The sequence below is a fragment of the Primulina huaijiensis genome, chromosome 15 (genome assembly GCF_012295235.1).
Source record: "Primulina huaijiensis isolate GDHJ02 chromosome 15, ASM1229523v2, whole genome shotgun sequence".
NCBI classification, from domain to species: Eukaryota; Viridiplantae; Streptophyta; class Magnoliopsida; order Lamiales; family Gesneriaceae; genus Primulina; species Primulina huaijiensis.
The window spans coordinates 23148660-23162129 of record NC_133320.1 but is presented as its reverse complement, the minus strand read 5'-3'; the positions used below and the strand labels follow the sequence as shown (position 1 = coordinate 23162129).

The 13470-nt window shown below is 38.0% G+C and overlaps 2 protein-coding genes and 1 non-coding gene across 3 annotated transcripts; 1 reads left to right on the top strand and 2 right to left on the bottom strand.

Annotated features, from left to right (window-relative positions):
* The first annotated feature begins 346 nt into the window (after positions 1–346).
* On the top strand, positions 347–10384 carry LOC140959566 (protein DETOXIFICATION 35-like). The gene is made up of 7 exons (XM_073417473.1): positions 347–650; positions 7687–8309; positions 8558–8614; positions 8681–8919; positions 9014–9132; positions 9259–9345; positions 9593–10384. The coding sequence occupies exons 1-7, from the start codon at positions 372–374 to the stop codon at positions 9692–9694; spliced, it is 1506 nt and encodes a 501-aa protein (XP_073273574.1). The 5' UTR covers positions 347–371; the 3' UTR covers positions 9695–10384.
* On the bottom strand, positions 10103–12560 carry LOC140959567 (rRNA 2'-O-methyltransferase fibrillarin 1-like). The gene is made up of 7 exons (XM_073417474.1): positions 12521–12560; positions 12106–12431; positions 11883–11978; positions 11655–11732; positions 11389–11565; positions 10647–10715; positions 10103–10382 (listed from the first exon to the last, which is right to left on the bottom strand). Exons 1-7 carry the CDS (start codon positions 12543–12545, stop codon positions 10206–10208), a joined length of 948 nt encoding a protein of 315 aa, XP_073273575.1. The 5' UTR covers positions 12546–12560; the 3' UTR covers positions 10103–10205.
* LOC140960594 (small nucleolar RNA snoR60) lies at positions 11048–11119 on the bottom strand. Its single transcript, XR_012172198.1, has one exon. It is a non-coding gene; the product is annotated as a small nucleolar RNA snoR60 (small nucleolar RNA).
* Positions 12561–13470: the final 910 nt, after the last annotated feature.

Below are 13470 nucleotides of genomic sequence, written 5' to 3'. Positions count from 1 at the left end.
TAATTACAAAATCATTTTTTTTCTTTGAGTAGGTCTCTTGTGAGACAGCCTCACGAATCTTTATATGTGAGACATGTCAACCCTACCGATATTCACAATAAAAAATAATACTCTTAGCATAAAAAGTAATATTTTTTCATGGATGACCCAAATAAGAGATTCGTCTCACAAAATAAGACCCGTGAGACCGTCTTACATAAATTTTTGCCTTTTTCTTTTATAGAAAATCGACGGTTTTGGATTTAAAAAGAAAAAAGAAAAGGAAAATCGACATTGAAATTAAAGAAAAAACCTCGTCGACCTATATAAATACGCATGGGCCTCCACGTTGCTCAACCCCAAGTCCTCAAGTTATTTTTGCCACCATACAAATGGAGGCGCCTCTGCTTGATCGCAGCTCCGGAGAGCTCCATTTGATCGGAGACGACGGCGAATACCTTCCGGCCAAAGGAATCAAAGATTGGTGGACAGTCTTTTGGATTGAAACCGTGAAACTATGGAGAATTGGAGGACCTATTGCGTTTCAAATTCTATGCCAGTTCGGAACGAATTCGGTCACTAACATGTTCGTAGGTCATCTTGGAGATGTTGAGCTCTCTGCGTTTTCGATTGCACTCTCCGTGGTTGGGACCTTCTCTTTCGGATTCATGGTCAGTGCTTTGTTGTTTCCGGAGTTAACTTATCTGTTCCGTAATAATTCCTCACATTGTTGGGATACGTTTTGATTTTTTATTTTTTTTATTGTTAAAATCCATCAAATTGAATTTGAATACTATTTCAGAAAAATTTGCTTGAAATTGCTTCTTAAGAGTTAGTGGAGGGAGGTAATCGGCGGCCGGGGCCTGTGGCGGCTGTAGATGGGATGGAGGCTGTGCATGAGTGATTTTTTGCGTTGGAAATTGAGAGGTTAAGTTAAAGAATTGAAACTCCTATAATATTATATAGGAGCGGATAATTAAATACATATAATTATCATATATATTCAATATATTATTATACATTATTAAATTATAAGAAATGACATATGTAAATTTTTAAAAAAACTCGATGAATTTACTAAATAAGCATAATCTCACGAAATTATAATCTACCAACACATGCAAATAATAATTATGATTGAATTGATTTAAAATCTTTCGAAGAGTAAAACAAGAAAATTATAAGATTATAAAATCTCCGAAACCAAAAATCAAATCAATTAAAAATAAAACATCAACACACAAACAGAATAGAAAAATCAAATTCAATACAAAAACAACACGATATATAATTGACTCAATTTGAGAAATCTAAATCACAGGAGCAATTTAACACAATGAGACCTTTTTTTTAAAAAAAAAAAAAAGAGAGTTTTTTTAAAAAAAGAAAAGAAGAACAAAAATATAAAAATTTGACCATCATTTTAAATTTCAGAAAAAGTTTTAAATGAAAAAACAAAAAAAGTAATAAAAGAATTTTAAAAAAATTGGAGGCCCCGCCAAGGGAGGCCCTGGGCAGCTTCCCCCTGGAGCCTGCCCTGCGGCTTGGAGGTTTAAGAATTATCTGGTCTTTATCTTATTTATGTTCTAAATAATTCCCGGGGTCCCTAGTTTCAAATATTAATGAGCATCATTGAACCATCAAAAATCTTAAATTACATCTGCATGCTGTTTAATTTTCATATATTTGTAGATTTATATCCTCAGGGAGTTCTATAATCATTAATATTTCGTCAAATGAACGTAAAATTTAAACGCATTTTTGCAGTAAAAGGACTTGATTGTTTGTTTTTGATAAAATACAAACTTAAATAATAAGTTGAAGTATTAACCAAATTATTGGAAATATTTCAAAATTTAACGAAATGAGACGTGACAGAGTGAGACAAATTGAAACGTTAAATAAAATTTACGTTTCAATTTTTTGTTAAACTTGCGAGTTTTGTTCATGCTACCATGTACTGAGTGGATAAATCATGGTCACTCTTTCAATCATGATGTATAGATAAGTGGCTATGATTCATTACTCAGCGCATGTGTCATGTGATATGTAGATGAGGGCACTACCCATATGGATAGCCTCTACCAAGCCAAAATTGCGGCCATGTCGCCTTTACTTCCTTTGTGTATAAAAAATACAATCAAAGCTGTCTTTATCATTGTGATGACTCTTACGCAAGGCAGAAAACAAAATGAAAAGTTGATGTTAATCTCAATGGATAACAACAATGTTGGTCCTACGTGCGGAATTTGAGATAATAAAACCCGAAAATAAAGAATAAACTGGACACCGAGATTTACGTGGAAAACCCCTAAAAATTATTAGGGTAAAAATCACGGGCAAGATGAAAAGAATTTCCACTATAATATTTTGTGGTGTACAACTCACTCACTGTGTTTCCAAAGAGAACACACACTCTCTTAATATAGGAGAACAAACACCTCACAAATCTTATAGAATGTTATAAGATGAGAGAAAACTCGAAAAATGGATGATTTCAAAATGAAGGGGGGAGCTCTATTTATAGAGCCCCTGTTAGTGTGAATACGCGTATAAAACGCATCTTCTGAAATTTCCTCGAAATTTCTCCAACCACGTTTTTTTATTTCTTTCTCTGATTGGCCCCATTTGAAAAGTCTTTGCCGACATTTCTCCCACTTAGAGATTTGATTGAGAACCAAACGCATCTCCACACATCCTTTCAATCTTGACATTCCCTGCTGCTTACGTTTCTGCTAGGCCACTTGAGAATCTACACCATTCAAACTTTTCAATGTTCACTGGCTTGGTCAGAAAATCAGCTATGTTATCCTTTGTATGGATCTTCTGCATATCCACGCTTCCTTCCTCTACTACTTCCCGCACAAAATGAAATTGTACTCCAATGTGTTTAGTCCTGGAATGAAAGGCTGGATTCCTTGCGATGTGCAAGGCACTCTGACTGTCACAAAACAAATGAACATTCTCTTGTTTGTGCCCGATCTCCTCCAATAACCTTTTAATCCATATTGCCTCCTTGCAAGCTTGAGTAGCTGCCATGTATTCTGCCTCCGTCGTAGATAACGCCACAACTGTCTGCAGTTTTGAAACCCAGCTTACTGCTCCCCCTGCAAGTGTAAACACATAACCAGTAGTAGATTTCCTCTTATCAGGATCACCTGCATAATCTGAATCGACATAGCCCCTGAGTGTAAAATTCGATCCTCCATAACATAATGCAGCATTCGAGGTACCCTTAATGTATCTAAGAATCCTCTTCACAGTGCTCAAATGCTCTCGTCCAGGATTCGTCATATACCGACTAACTGCTCCCACTGCTTGAGCAATGTCCGGTCTTGTACAGATCATGGCGAACATCAAACGCCCCACTGCTGATGCATATGGTACTCGAGACATCTCCATCCTCTCTGCTTCACTGCTAGGACACATCTCGGAGGATAACTTGAAGTTAACAGGAAGAGGGGTCAATATTGGCTTACTATCTTGCATGTTGAAGCGTTGCAAGATTTTCTTCAAATAATTTTTCTGGGAAAGCCAAATCTTTCTGTCACTTCTATCCCGGTGAACTTGCATCCATAGAATCTTGTTTGCTGGTCCCAAGTCTTTCATATCAAATTCTCTAGCCAACTGTGCCTTCAATCCTTGGACCCGATCTTTGTTGGGGCCTGCTACCAACATGTCGTCCACATACAACAGCAAAATAATATAATCATCCCCAGACCTCTTGAAATACGTACAAGGGTCTGCACTAAGTCTGTTGTATCTAAGGCTCATGATATAGGAATCAAATCTCTTGTACCAACACCTCGGCGCCTGTTTGAGACCGTACAGAGATTTGTTCAACCTGCAAACCAAGTTCTCTTTGCCTTTTTCCGCAAAACCTTCTGGGTGGAGCATATAGATTTCTTCTTCAAGATCTCCATGAAGAAACGCCGTTTTCACATCGAGTTGTTCTAGATGTAAATCAAACACCGCACACAATGCCAACACTACTCTGACTGTTGTAAGCCGAACCACAGGAGAAAATATCTCATTGAAGTCAATGTCTTCTTTCTGAGCATACCCTTTTACCACCAATCTAGCACGATACCGCTCTACTTGGTTATTGTCATCACGCTTGATCTTATAGACCCATCTGTTTCCAATGGCTTTCATTCCTCGTGGTAGTGTAACAAGATCCCAAGTTTGATTCCTGTCTAATGCTTCCAATTCTTCTTGCATTGCTATCATCCACAAGGATACATCCGAGCTTTGAGTAGCTTCGTGGAAACTCGATGGCTCACCATCCTCTGATAATAGACAATATGCAATGTTACTTTCAGTGACATAATCTGAAAGCCAACCTGGTGGTCTTCTGTATCGAGTTGACTGCCTCACATTGGAAACCTCAGACTCAACATGTTCTTGTTTTTCGTGCTCTGGTACTGCTTCACAAGAAACTTGACCTTCATCCGTCTTATTTTCCATCTGAAATATAGTAGTTTCTGAATTCGGTATGCCTTGGTCTCCCTTTACTTTATCTTCCTCGAAGATAACATCCCTGCTGATTCCAAGCTTGTGAACAGTAGGATCCCACAAGCGAAACCCCTTTACTCCATCAGCATAACCCAAGAAGATACATTTTATGGATTTCGAATCCAACTTTTATCTTTCTTGCTCATTGTACAGAACGTACACCGGACTTGCAAATGTATGCAAATGAGAATAATCTGTCGGCTTCCCGGTCCACATCTCCATCGGAGTCTTCAGATCAATCGCCACTGAAGGAGAACGATTGATAATATAACAAGCGGTTTTGACTGCTTATGCCCAAAATGACTTGTCTAGACCCGCAGTCCTCAGCATAACTCTTGTTCTGTCCAACAAGGTTCTGTTCATCCGCTCCGCCACTGCATTCTGTTGAGGTGTGTAAGCCGTTGTGAACTGTCTTTTGATGCCCTCATGTTGACAATATGCATCAAATTCGTCACTGGTATATTCTCCTCCATTGTCAGTCCTCAAACACTTGATTTTCTTTTCTGAATCAAGTTCAACCCGCGCTTTGAAATCTTTGAAGATCTGGAAAACATCTGATTTCTTCTTGATCGGATACACCCAACATCTTCTAGAGAAATCATCAATGAACGAGACAAAGTATCTCGCTCCTCCTAGGGATACAACCGGTGCTTGCCAAACATCCGAATGAATCAGCTCCAATATGCTTTTGCTCCTGGCAATAGAAGTGCCAAACTTTAATATGTGTTGTTTATTGGTAACACAATGCTCACAAAAGGGTAGTGACACTTTTGTAAGTCCCGGCAACAGCTTCCGTTCTGAGAAAATTTTTAACCCCCATTCTGACATATGCCCGAGCTTTCTATGCCATAACACTGTTAATTCTTCTCCTGAACCAATTGATGCAACAACTAGTTCTGCCTCTTTGTGTGTTTCTCCCAAAAGTACATACATATTTGCACCAACCTTTTCCGATTTCATAACCACAAGCGCACCTTTCACAATTTTCATGATCTCATTCTCGATACGAGTTTTGCACCCGATGTCATCCAATTGCCCCAAGGACAAAAGATTTTTCGTCAGTCCTTTCACATGTCGTACCTCCTGTATGGTGCGAATGGTGCCCTCAAACATTTTAATTTTGATAGTACCGACACCAGCGATTTCCAAGGCATGATCATTTCCCATGAATACAGATCCTCCTGAAACTTGTTCATAATGATCAAACAATTCTCTCTGAGACGTCATGTGCCACGTCGCTCCTGAATCCATAATCCATGTGTCACAAAATTTGTGTCTGCCTTCTGCAACTGTTGCTGCTTCGCTGAATAATATTTCACCGCTGCCTGAAGTACTGGCCACATTTCCTTGAGAACTCTTCTCGATACTCGTACACCTTTTCTTGAAGTGCCCTTTACCGCCACATTTAAAGCAGTAAATATTTTTCTTCTTACTACTCGATTTTGATCTACCTCGTCTTTGGCTCCCACTGGAGTCACGGTCCATATATCTTCCTCTTATCATCGGTAAAGCCTCTGCCTGCTTCGATGTTACCAACCTATCTTCCTTATTCTTGCGCCGGCTTTCTTCACCGAGAACCGCAGTTAAGACATCATCGAATCTTAGAAAGCCCATAAGAATATTGTTGGTAATGTTGATGATAAGTTGATCATATAAATCTGGTAGAGTTTGAAGTAGAAGCTCCGCACGTTCATTTTCACCTATTTTATGTCCCATGGAAGTGAGTTGGGCAAATAGAGTATTCAGTGTGTTGATATGGTCAGTCATCGATGAAGATTCTGCCATCCGAAGAGTATAAAGTCTTCTCTTTAGGAAAATCATGTTGTGTAGCGACTTGACCTCGTACATCTTTGTCAGAGTATCCCAGATAACTTTTGCTGTTTTTATCTCAGAGATACTTGACAAAATTTCGTCTGCTATAGCCAAGTGTAAATTGGCAACAACATTATCATTCATCTCATTCCACTTTCCATCATCTGTAATCTCCACCGGTCTATCTCCAATAGCCGCCAAGCAATTCTCCTTTCTTAAAACTGTTTGTATCTTTATTTTCCACAGCATAAAATTGCTTTCATTGAACTTTGTTATCTCATACCTTCCCGCCATTATGTCTACAACAATTTTAGTAGACTGGACAAAATAATCTCGCCTTAAATAAAAAATCTAAAAAAATCTTTTCTGATGTGGAAGATCAGTCTAGGCTGCAACCACAGAGCATACTCAGAATTTTAAGAAATTTAAACCAAGGCTCTGATACCACTTGTTGGTCCCACGTGCGGAATTTGAGATAATAAAACCCGAAAATAAAGAATAAACTGGACACCGAGATTTACGTGGAAAACCCCTAAAAATTATTAGGGTAAAAACCACGGGCAAGATGAAAAGAATTTCCACTATAATATTTTGTGGTGTACAACTCACTCACAGTGTTTCCAAAAAAAACACATACTTTCTTAATACAGGAGAACAAACACCTCACAAATCTTATAGAATGTTATAAGATGAGAGAAAACTCGAAGAAGGGATGATTTCTCCAACCACGTTTTTTTTTTTTATTTCTTTCTCTGATTGGCCTCATTTGAAAAGTCTTTGCCGACAAACAATTCTTGATGCAAACCTTTGATTGCAAGTTGGCTTTCATTGGCTTGGGTGCTCTTTACTCAAACGTTTGGCCACGAAATTGGATATACTGACTGGGAGTATGTCCATATGTTTGGATACAATAGATTGTACAAAAATTTAAAGTTAATTATCAATTTTTTTTTAAAGTTAGTTTGGGAAACAGAAATTCCATTTTTGCTAGCTATGCTATAAGAATTATGTACATGTGTGTGTGGTCATGCAGAAAATATAGTAGGAAATGGAGAGATTGGCATGCCTTCCCCCTCTCCCTCTTCCACTGGCTGTAAAGAAGGTTAATAATCTGTAAAGAATTCAAAAAACGACACCGAAGCGTTAGAAAGAAGTGAAATGATTCTTTTTCACTTCTAATCCTAATGCAACTGCTATGTGCATAAGGCGATCTTTATCAACGTACTCATTAATCTGGGATGCAGTTCAAGTAGAAGTATTAAGACTTGACGGTGTTCCTGTATGATGATTGCTGATGATTAAAATATGTGACTTTTCATTAAATTAAAAACTCTGCAAAAAAAGGGCAACAAGATCTGATCCCGTGTTCTGCTCAACCAGCTTGGCATGGGGAGTGCCCTTGAAACTCTATGTGGCCAGGCATATGGGGCAGGTCAGGTTTATATGCTAGGAATCTACATGCAACGCTCGATCCTAATCCTATTCTGCACCTGCATCCTACTTCTGCCGCTGTACATATTTGCTACACCAATCCTCAAGCTACTAGGCCAGCAGGATGATATTGCAGATCTGGCTGGAGTATACACCTTACTGGTCATCCCTCAACTGTTTTCACTTGCTATCACCTTCCCAACCCAAAAGTTCCTTCAGGCCCAGAGCAAAGTCTCCGTGCTCGCATGGATCGCGTTTCTTATACTGGTGTTACAGGTCATTATGTGCTGGTTATTTGTCAATGTGTTTGATTGGGGTGTGAGTGGTGCTGCCATGGCATTTAATATGACTAGTTGGGCTAGTGCTGTCGCACAGTTTGTTTATGTGGTGGGGTGCTGCAAGGATGGTTGGAAGGGATTTTCGTGGTCTACATTCACGGAGATACGGGCCTTTGTCAGATTGTCACTTGCATCTGCTATCATGATGTGCCTGGAGATTTGGTACTTCATGAGCATTATCATACTTACTGGGCATCTAAGCGCTGTGACAGCTGTTGGTTCCCTTTCTATTTGGTGAGCACAATTTTTTCATGGTCTCATGAATTTAGTGGTTCTGCCATTTGAAATATGAGCTGACAATCTTCAAGATTCATTTGGCTCGTGTTTTTTAGTTGAATCAGCCTCACTTGAAATATATGGGCATTTTTCTGCCTTTTTAAATGATTATCATCTTGAGCTAAAACGTCATAATCACATGCCTCAGTTTTACTGGATACTAATGCATTTCAGATTCTTAAAATTGTATTTTGTTGATCTTTCAGCATGAACGTCAATGGTTGGGAAGCCATGCTGTTCATTGGGATCAATGCTGCTATAAGGTATAAATCAATAGTGCTGCATCTTTTTTTGCACATTTTTTAATTTCCCCATCCTTTCTGTTTCAGTGTTCGGGTCTCGAATGAGCTTGGATTAGGACATCCAAGAGCTACAAAATACTCTGTTTATGCCGCAGTCTTTCAGTCTCTCCTGATTGGGATTTTGTGCATGTTCATCGTACTTCTGACTCGAAATCATTTCAGTAGAATTTTTACTAATAGCGAAGATATGCAACGAGCTGTTGCTCACCTCTCGGGCCTCCTTGCAATCACAATGGTTCTTAACAGTGTCCAACCAGTGATATCAGGTCCACAGGCAAATTCCAAATTTTTTCAATACATTGCACAAGTACTCGTCAATATCAAGTTTTGATACAACGAGAAGAAATCGTCCTATTTCAGGTGTTGCTATAGGAGGTGGATGGCAAGCTCTAGTTGCTTACATCAACATGGCATGTTATTACATTTTTGGTCTTCCTCTAGGATATGTTCTTGGTTATATGGCTAATATGGGAGTGAAGGTAAACAATTTCGTGGATGATAATATAATCCTTGTTAGACCTACAATGACAACGCTGAATGACAACGCTGAGGTCTGTTACCTGACAATGTATATATCACCGTGCTTAAGATTTCTAGGATTTCAGGGACTTTGGGCAGGTATGATAGCCGGAACAGCTTTACAAACCTTACTTCTCTTGATTGTGCTTTCCAAAACCAACTGGAATAAGGAGGTTAGTGCTGATGTTTCATGACCTTTTCTTTCTCGAAACAAGAAACAATCATAGCGAAACGGTTTATTCAAAGAGGAAATAAAGTTGAAGTTGTTTCGAGTTCTCTCGGAAAACATATGGTACTAGTCAGAAAAATGAGAGAGAAAATACATACAAAATCAACTAGGCTGTTCACTTTCCCATCATTTTCGCAGTTTATTACTAGGGTCGCGGTTGAATTTTACCAATTTCTTACGAGTTCTTGCAGGTCGAACAGACCATGGAACGCATGCGGAAGTGGGGAGGGCAAGACATTTCAATTGTGAAACCACGCGATGATGGGCTTCCAATCAAGAATGTAGAGCATTAAAATGTCAAGTCTTCGTTGGCTACGAGGTGCCGTTCATTGTTTGATTACCGGTCATAAATTTAGGTTTATCCACCAGCGTGTAAGACTATATTTGAAGCCTGAATTCTGTCAAGTTAATCCTGTCTCAACAATGATTTGTCACGTCATATCTTTTCGAATTATTACATAAAAAATTTTGAAGTGGATTTCAATTTGTTCACATCTTCCATATCATGACATAATTTTTAGGACATTGTGAATATTACATTAGTCGATGCTTTAGATAGTGCCAACATTTTGTTGGCGACTAGTGCCTGAAAAATAATTCATGTATTTTCAATTTTTCCATTAAGGCACTCCTACTTTATAAATTAATAATAATAAAATTCTAACACCGGCAATTCCTCGTCCAAGTATCAGCATATGAGATGCAGAATATAAGTCCGATGAATTAAAAAACCTTAAATAACCGGAATTCATCATGATACAACTCGCATAGGCATGAAAAGGAGAGAATGAAATATCGATAATCCTAGGCCACTGTTTTTTGTTTCTTTGGCACACGGTAGCCGCCAACAACACAAGCATGGTCTCGCTCAAATGGTTCAAGAGTAACCTGCTCAGCAGGTTTGAATTGGTCCGCTTGCAGCTTCTTTACTTCCTGGGCAAATACGGCCTCAGCAGGTACCGTTGAGTCGATGCAGTTTGCCTATTATGCAAACAAACATATAAGTTTAAAACTGCAGCATTTTGATTCATATACATGTATCTGTTGGGAAGCATATATCATTATATTGAAATTTGCACCTACTTTTCAAATGACCCAGACCAATATAAATAGTTATCTCCACCTTTATTTGAAGTGTTCCAAGAAATTTTAAATCATCTTTCCAACATAGCAAATTATATAATATTACATAAACTAACTCTAACGAAAAGATCACGCTCAAAAAACATAATCAGAAACACAAACCTTAATTGAGATCACGAAATGGCCTCCAGCTTTCAAGAAATAGGATGCATTTAGAGCTAAAATTCTCGCCTGAAAAAGGAAAAGGAGCACGTCCCGCATTGTCATGGATAAGAGCAAAACTTCTATGATCTCTTGGCGAACAAACACTTACATTTTTCGAAAAACAAATCAAACACCAGAACCTCGTAAAATTTAGCCATCATAATATATATAATATATTAAATAATTAAGAAATATTAGTGGTTTAAAGACATGAAAATAAATTTTAAAAAAAAAACTCACACTCAGGTACTTCAGGTCTTAGACTAAGTAGCTCAACCTTCACAAGTACTTGTAAAGGTAAAGAAAATGGTAAAAAAATAAATATTCAAAGAACCAAGTAATTAGTATAAATTCAAGAACACATCAGAGACTCGGTTTTTGCATCACCCATAACGTCTTGAAGGGGAATCCGAGTAGCTCATCATTTGTTTGTTCACAGATGTAATCATGTAAATCAAGAAAAAGAATTCCAGAAGTCAATTTCGGAAATAAGCACTTCCAAGAAGAACAAACAAGGCGAACAGAAAACGAAGAAAAATTTAAAACTTTTGGAAGTACAGAAATAAAGAGACAAAAAAATAACCAGTACCCATTAAAATACAATTATAATCCGTAAGACAGGAGGAAACAACTAATTCTCAGCATAAGATAACACGCACATGAGAAATTTTCGGAAACATAATCTACACAGAAACAAAACCTGGTCAGGCTGAGCAACGTCAGAGAATATGACATCCACCATTCCAACAAGCATTCTATACTTAGCTGGATGTCTAGCATCTTCAATAATGGGGATTACATTGGTCCTTTTCTTCGCCATGTTCACCAAGTCTCTACCACTCCTATGAGAAAATTCGACGGCATAAACAACCCCACCCTGCCAAAAAAGAAAAAAGGTTGATTGATAAGCACAAATTCATTAACTAATTTTAAGAATAACACAACTCCACTTTAAGAGATACTTACAGGGCCAACAATATCAGAAACATGAGAAACAGTGGTTCCCGAAGCAGCTCCAAGGTAAAGAACACGAGCACCAGGTTTCTTATTCATATGAACAATAAATATATAAAAGGAAATCAATAATAATAATAATAATAATAATAATTCAGAATCAAATATGATCACAGATTCCATCTTATCCGGTAACAAGAGCAAAATCAAACTGAAAAATAGAAAGACTCGCAAACTCACAATCCAAACATTATCAACTCCACCAAGAATCGCTGCAGCCAACTTAGAACGAAAAGGATTCCACACTCTGTACTCAATCTTTGTTCCATCTTCGTTCTAAGTAAATAAAAAAAAATAACAAATAGTCAAACAGCAATTATTCAGCAACACATTCTTCAGTCATATAAACAAAGGGGCAATCCAAGAAAACAAAACAATGAATCAACTAAATGAAATTTCAGACCTGAACAGAGACTCTCTTCTCATTATAAACAGCTTCTCCAGGAACCATATTCTTGGTGCAAAGAGCATCTTCTTTTCCCTTAGCAATGAATACACCTTCATGCCTATGCGGCTCCACAATCACTCTGCTTCCTCCCTTCATCCCGCTTCTTCCACCTCCTCTTACTCTGACTCCACCTCCACGGCTTCCTCCGCTTCTTCCGCCACCTCTCTTCATGGCACTCCCGCCGCCGCCTCCCCTTCCGCCGAAACCTCCTCTACCACCTCTTCCTCCCCTTCCTCCATCTCCTCTTCCCCCTCTAAACCCGCCGCCGCCGCCGCCACGGCCTGAAAACAAAACAAATCAGCAAGCCAATTAGTGAAATTTACCCATCACTCCAATTATTATTAAAGGAAAATGAACAAGAGTAGAGTACCTCTGTTTGGGGTTGTCGCGACCATGACTGCTGCAATGTACTGTATGGCCAAAGGAGAGAATAAAGCGGTGGCAGAGAGTTGCAATGAAGGGCAATTTATAGAAGAATTATTCTACTAGGGTTTTCAGAAGTTGGGTATTTTCCAAAAAAACCCCTTTAATATTTTATTTGAAAATTCCTATTTCATCGGCTTTAGATATAAATCCAAACCACATTTTGTATATAAAAGTGTTAAATGATCAGGTTTCCTAATTACTTATTACAAATTTCCAATACTAGATTGATCGAATCTCATTGTATTATAAATTAATATATACAATATAATTCAACTTTGAGTTTAACTCGCAAAATTTTGAAGTATTTTGTCTTCCTTTTCCAGATTTCATGCTTGACACTAAAAACAACACTCAACAGATAAATGTATATGTTGATTGGGAATGATTTTAAAGATTCAAGTCCTCGTCCAAAGCATTTTGTCTTCCAATGTATTAGCTTTTAAATATAAAACAAAATACATGCAATGTGTGCATGAATAATTAATTTTAGAAAATGGTTGGTGAATTTGCGGAGGAGAAGAAAGTTGGCAGTGTGAAAAACATCAGCACGGGAAATGTGAAGCCCAAGAAGCTGTTAGGAAGAAAAGAACCCCAGCTGGTCGGTCACTTTCGATCTTCCGTACTTGGCGTTTTATAAATTTCTCGTGAATATTGATGACTATATTAGATTTATCAATATGTCTTGGGTTTAAAGCCAAGACTCACCTTTTAGTTTCTCACTCGACATTCTTTCTGTGTTTCATATTAGATAAAAACTAAAGTTTCACACTGATAGGAAATCGAGTACAACTCTGCTTATCTCCAAGAAGTTTACCTCTTCAAGATTTCTGGTGAACATGGATAAAGAACTACAACCATTTTCGATCAGTGTGATCATTGTGATAAACTTGAGCA

Bases quoted from the DNA above. Each gene is read 5' to 3' on its own strand.
- LOC140959566 (XM_073417473.1), top strand. From the start codon at position 372: ATGGAGGCGCCTCTGCTTGATCGCAGCTCCGGAGAGCTCCATTTGATC. The intron at 8,310-8,557 runs GTGAGCACAATT...TTGATCTTTCAG, and splicing joins GTTGGTTCCCTTTCTATTTG to CATGAACGTCAATGGTTGGG. The intron at 9,133-9,258 runs GTAAACAATTTC...CTAGGATTTCAG, and splicing joins TGGCTAATATGGGAGTGAAG to GGACTTTGGGCAGGTATGAT.
- LOC140959567 (XM_073417474.1), bottom strand. From the start codon at position 12,545: ATGGTCGCGACAACCCCAAACAGAG. The intron at 11,733-11,882 runs GTGAGTTTGCGA...CATATGAATAAG, and splicing joins GAGTTGATAATGTTTGGATT to AAACCTGGTGCTCGTGTTCT. The intron at 10,383-10,646 runs GTTTGTGTTTCT...TTTGCATAATAG, and splicing joins ATTTCGTGATCTCAATTAAG to GCAAACTGCATCGACTCAAC.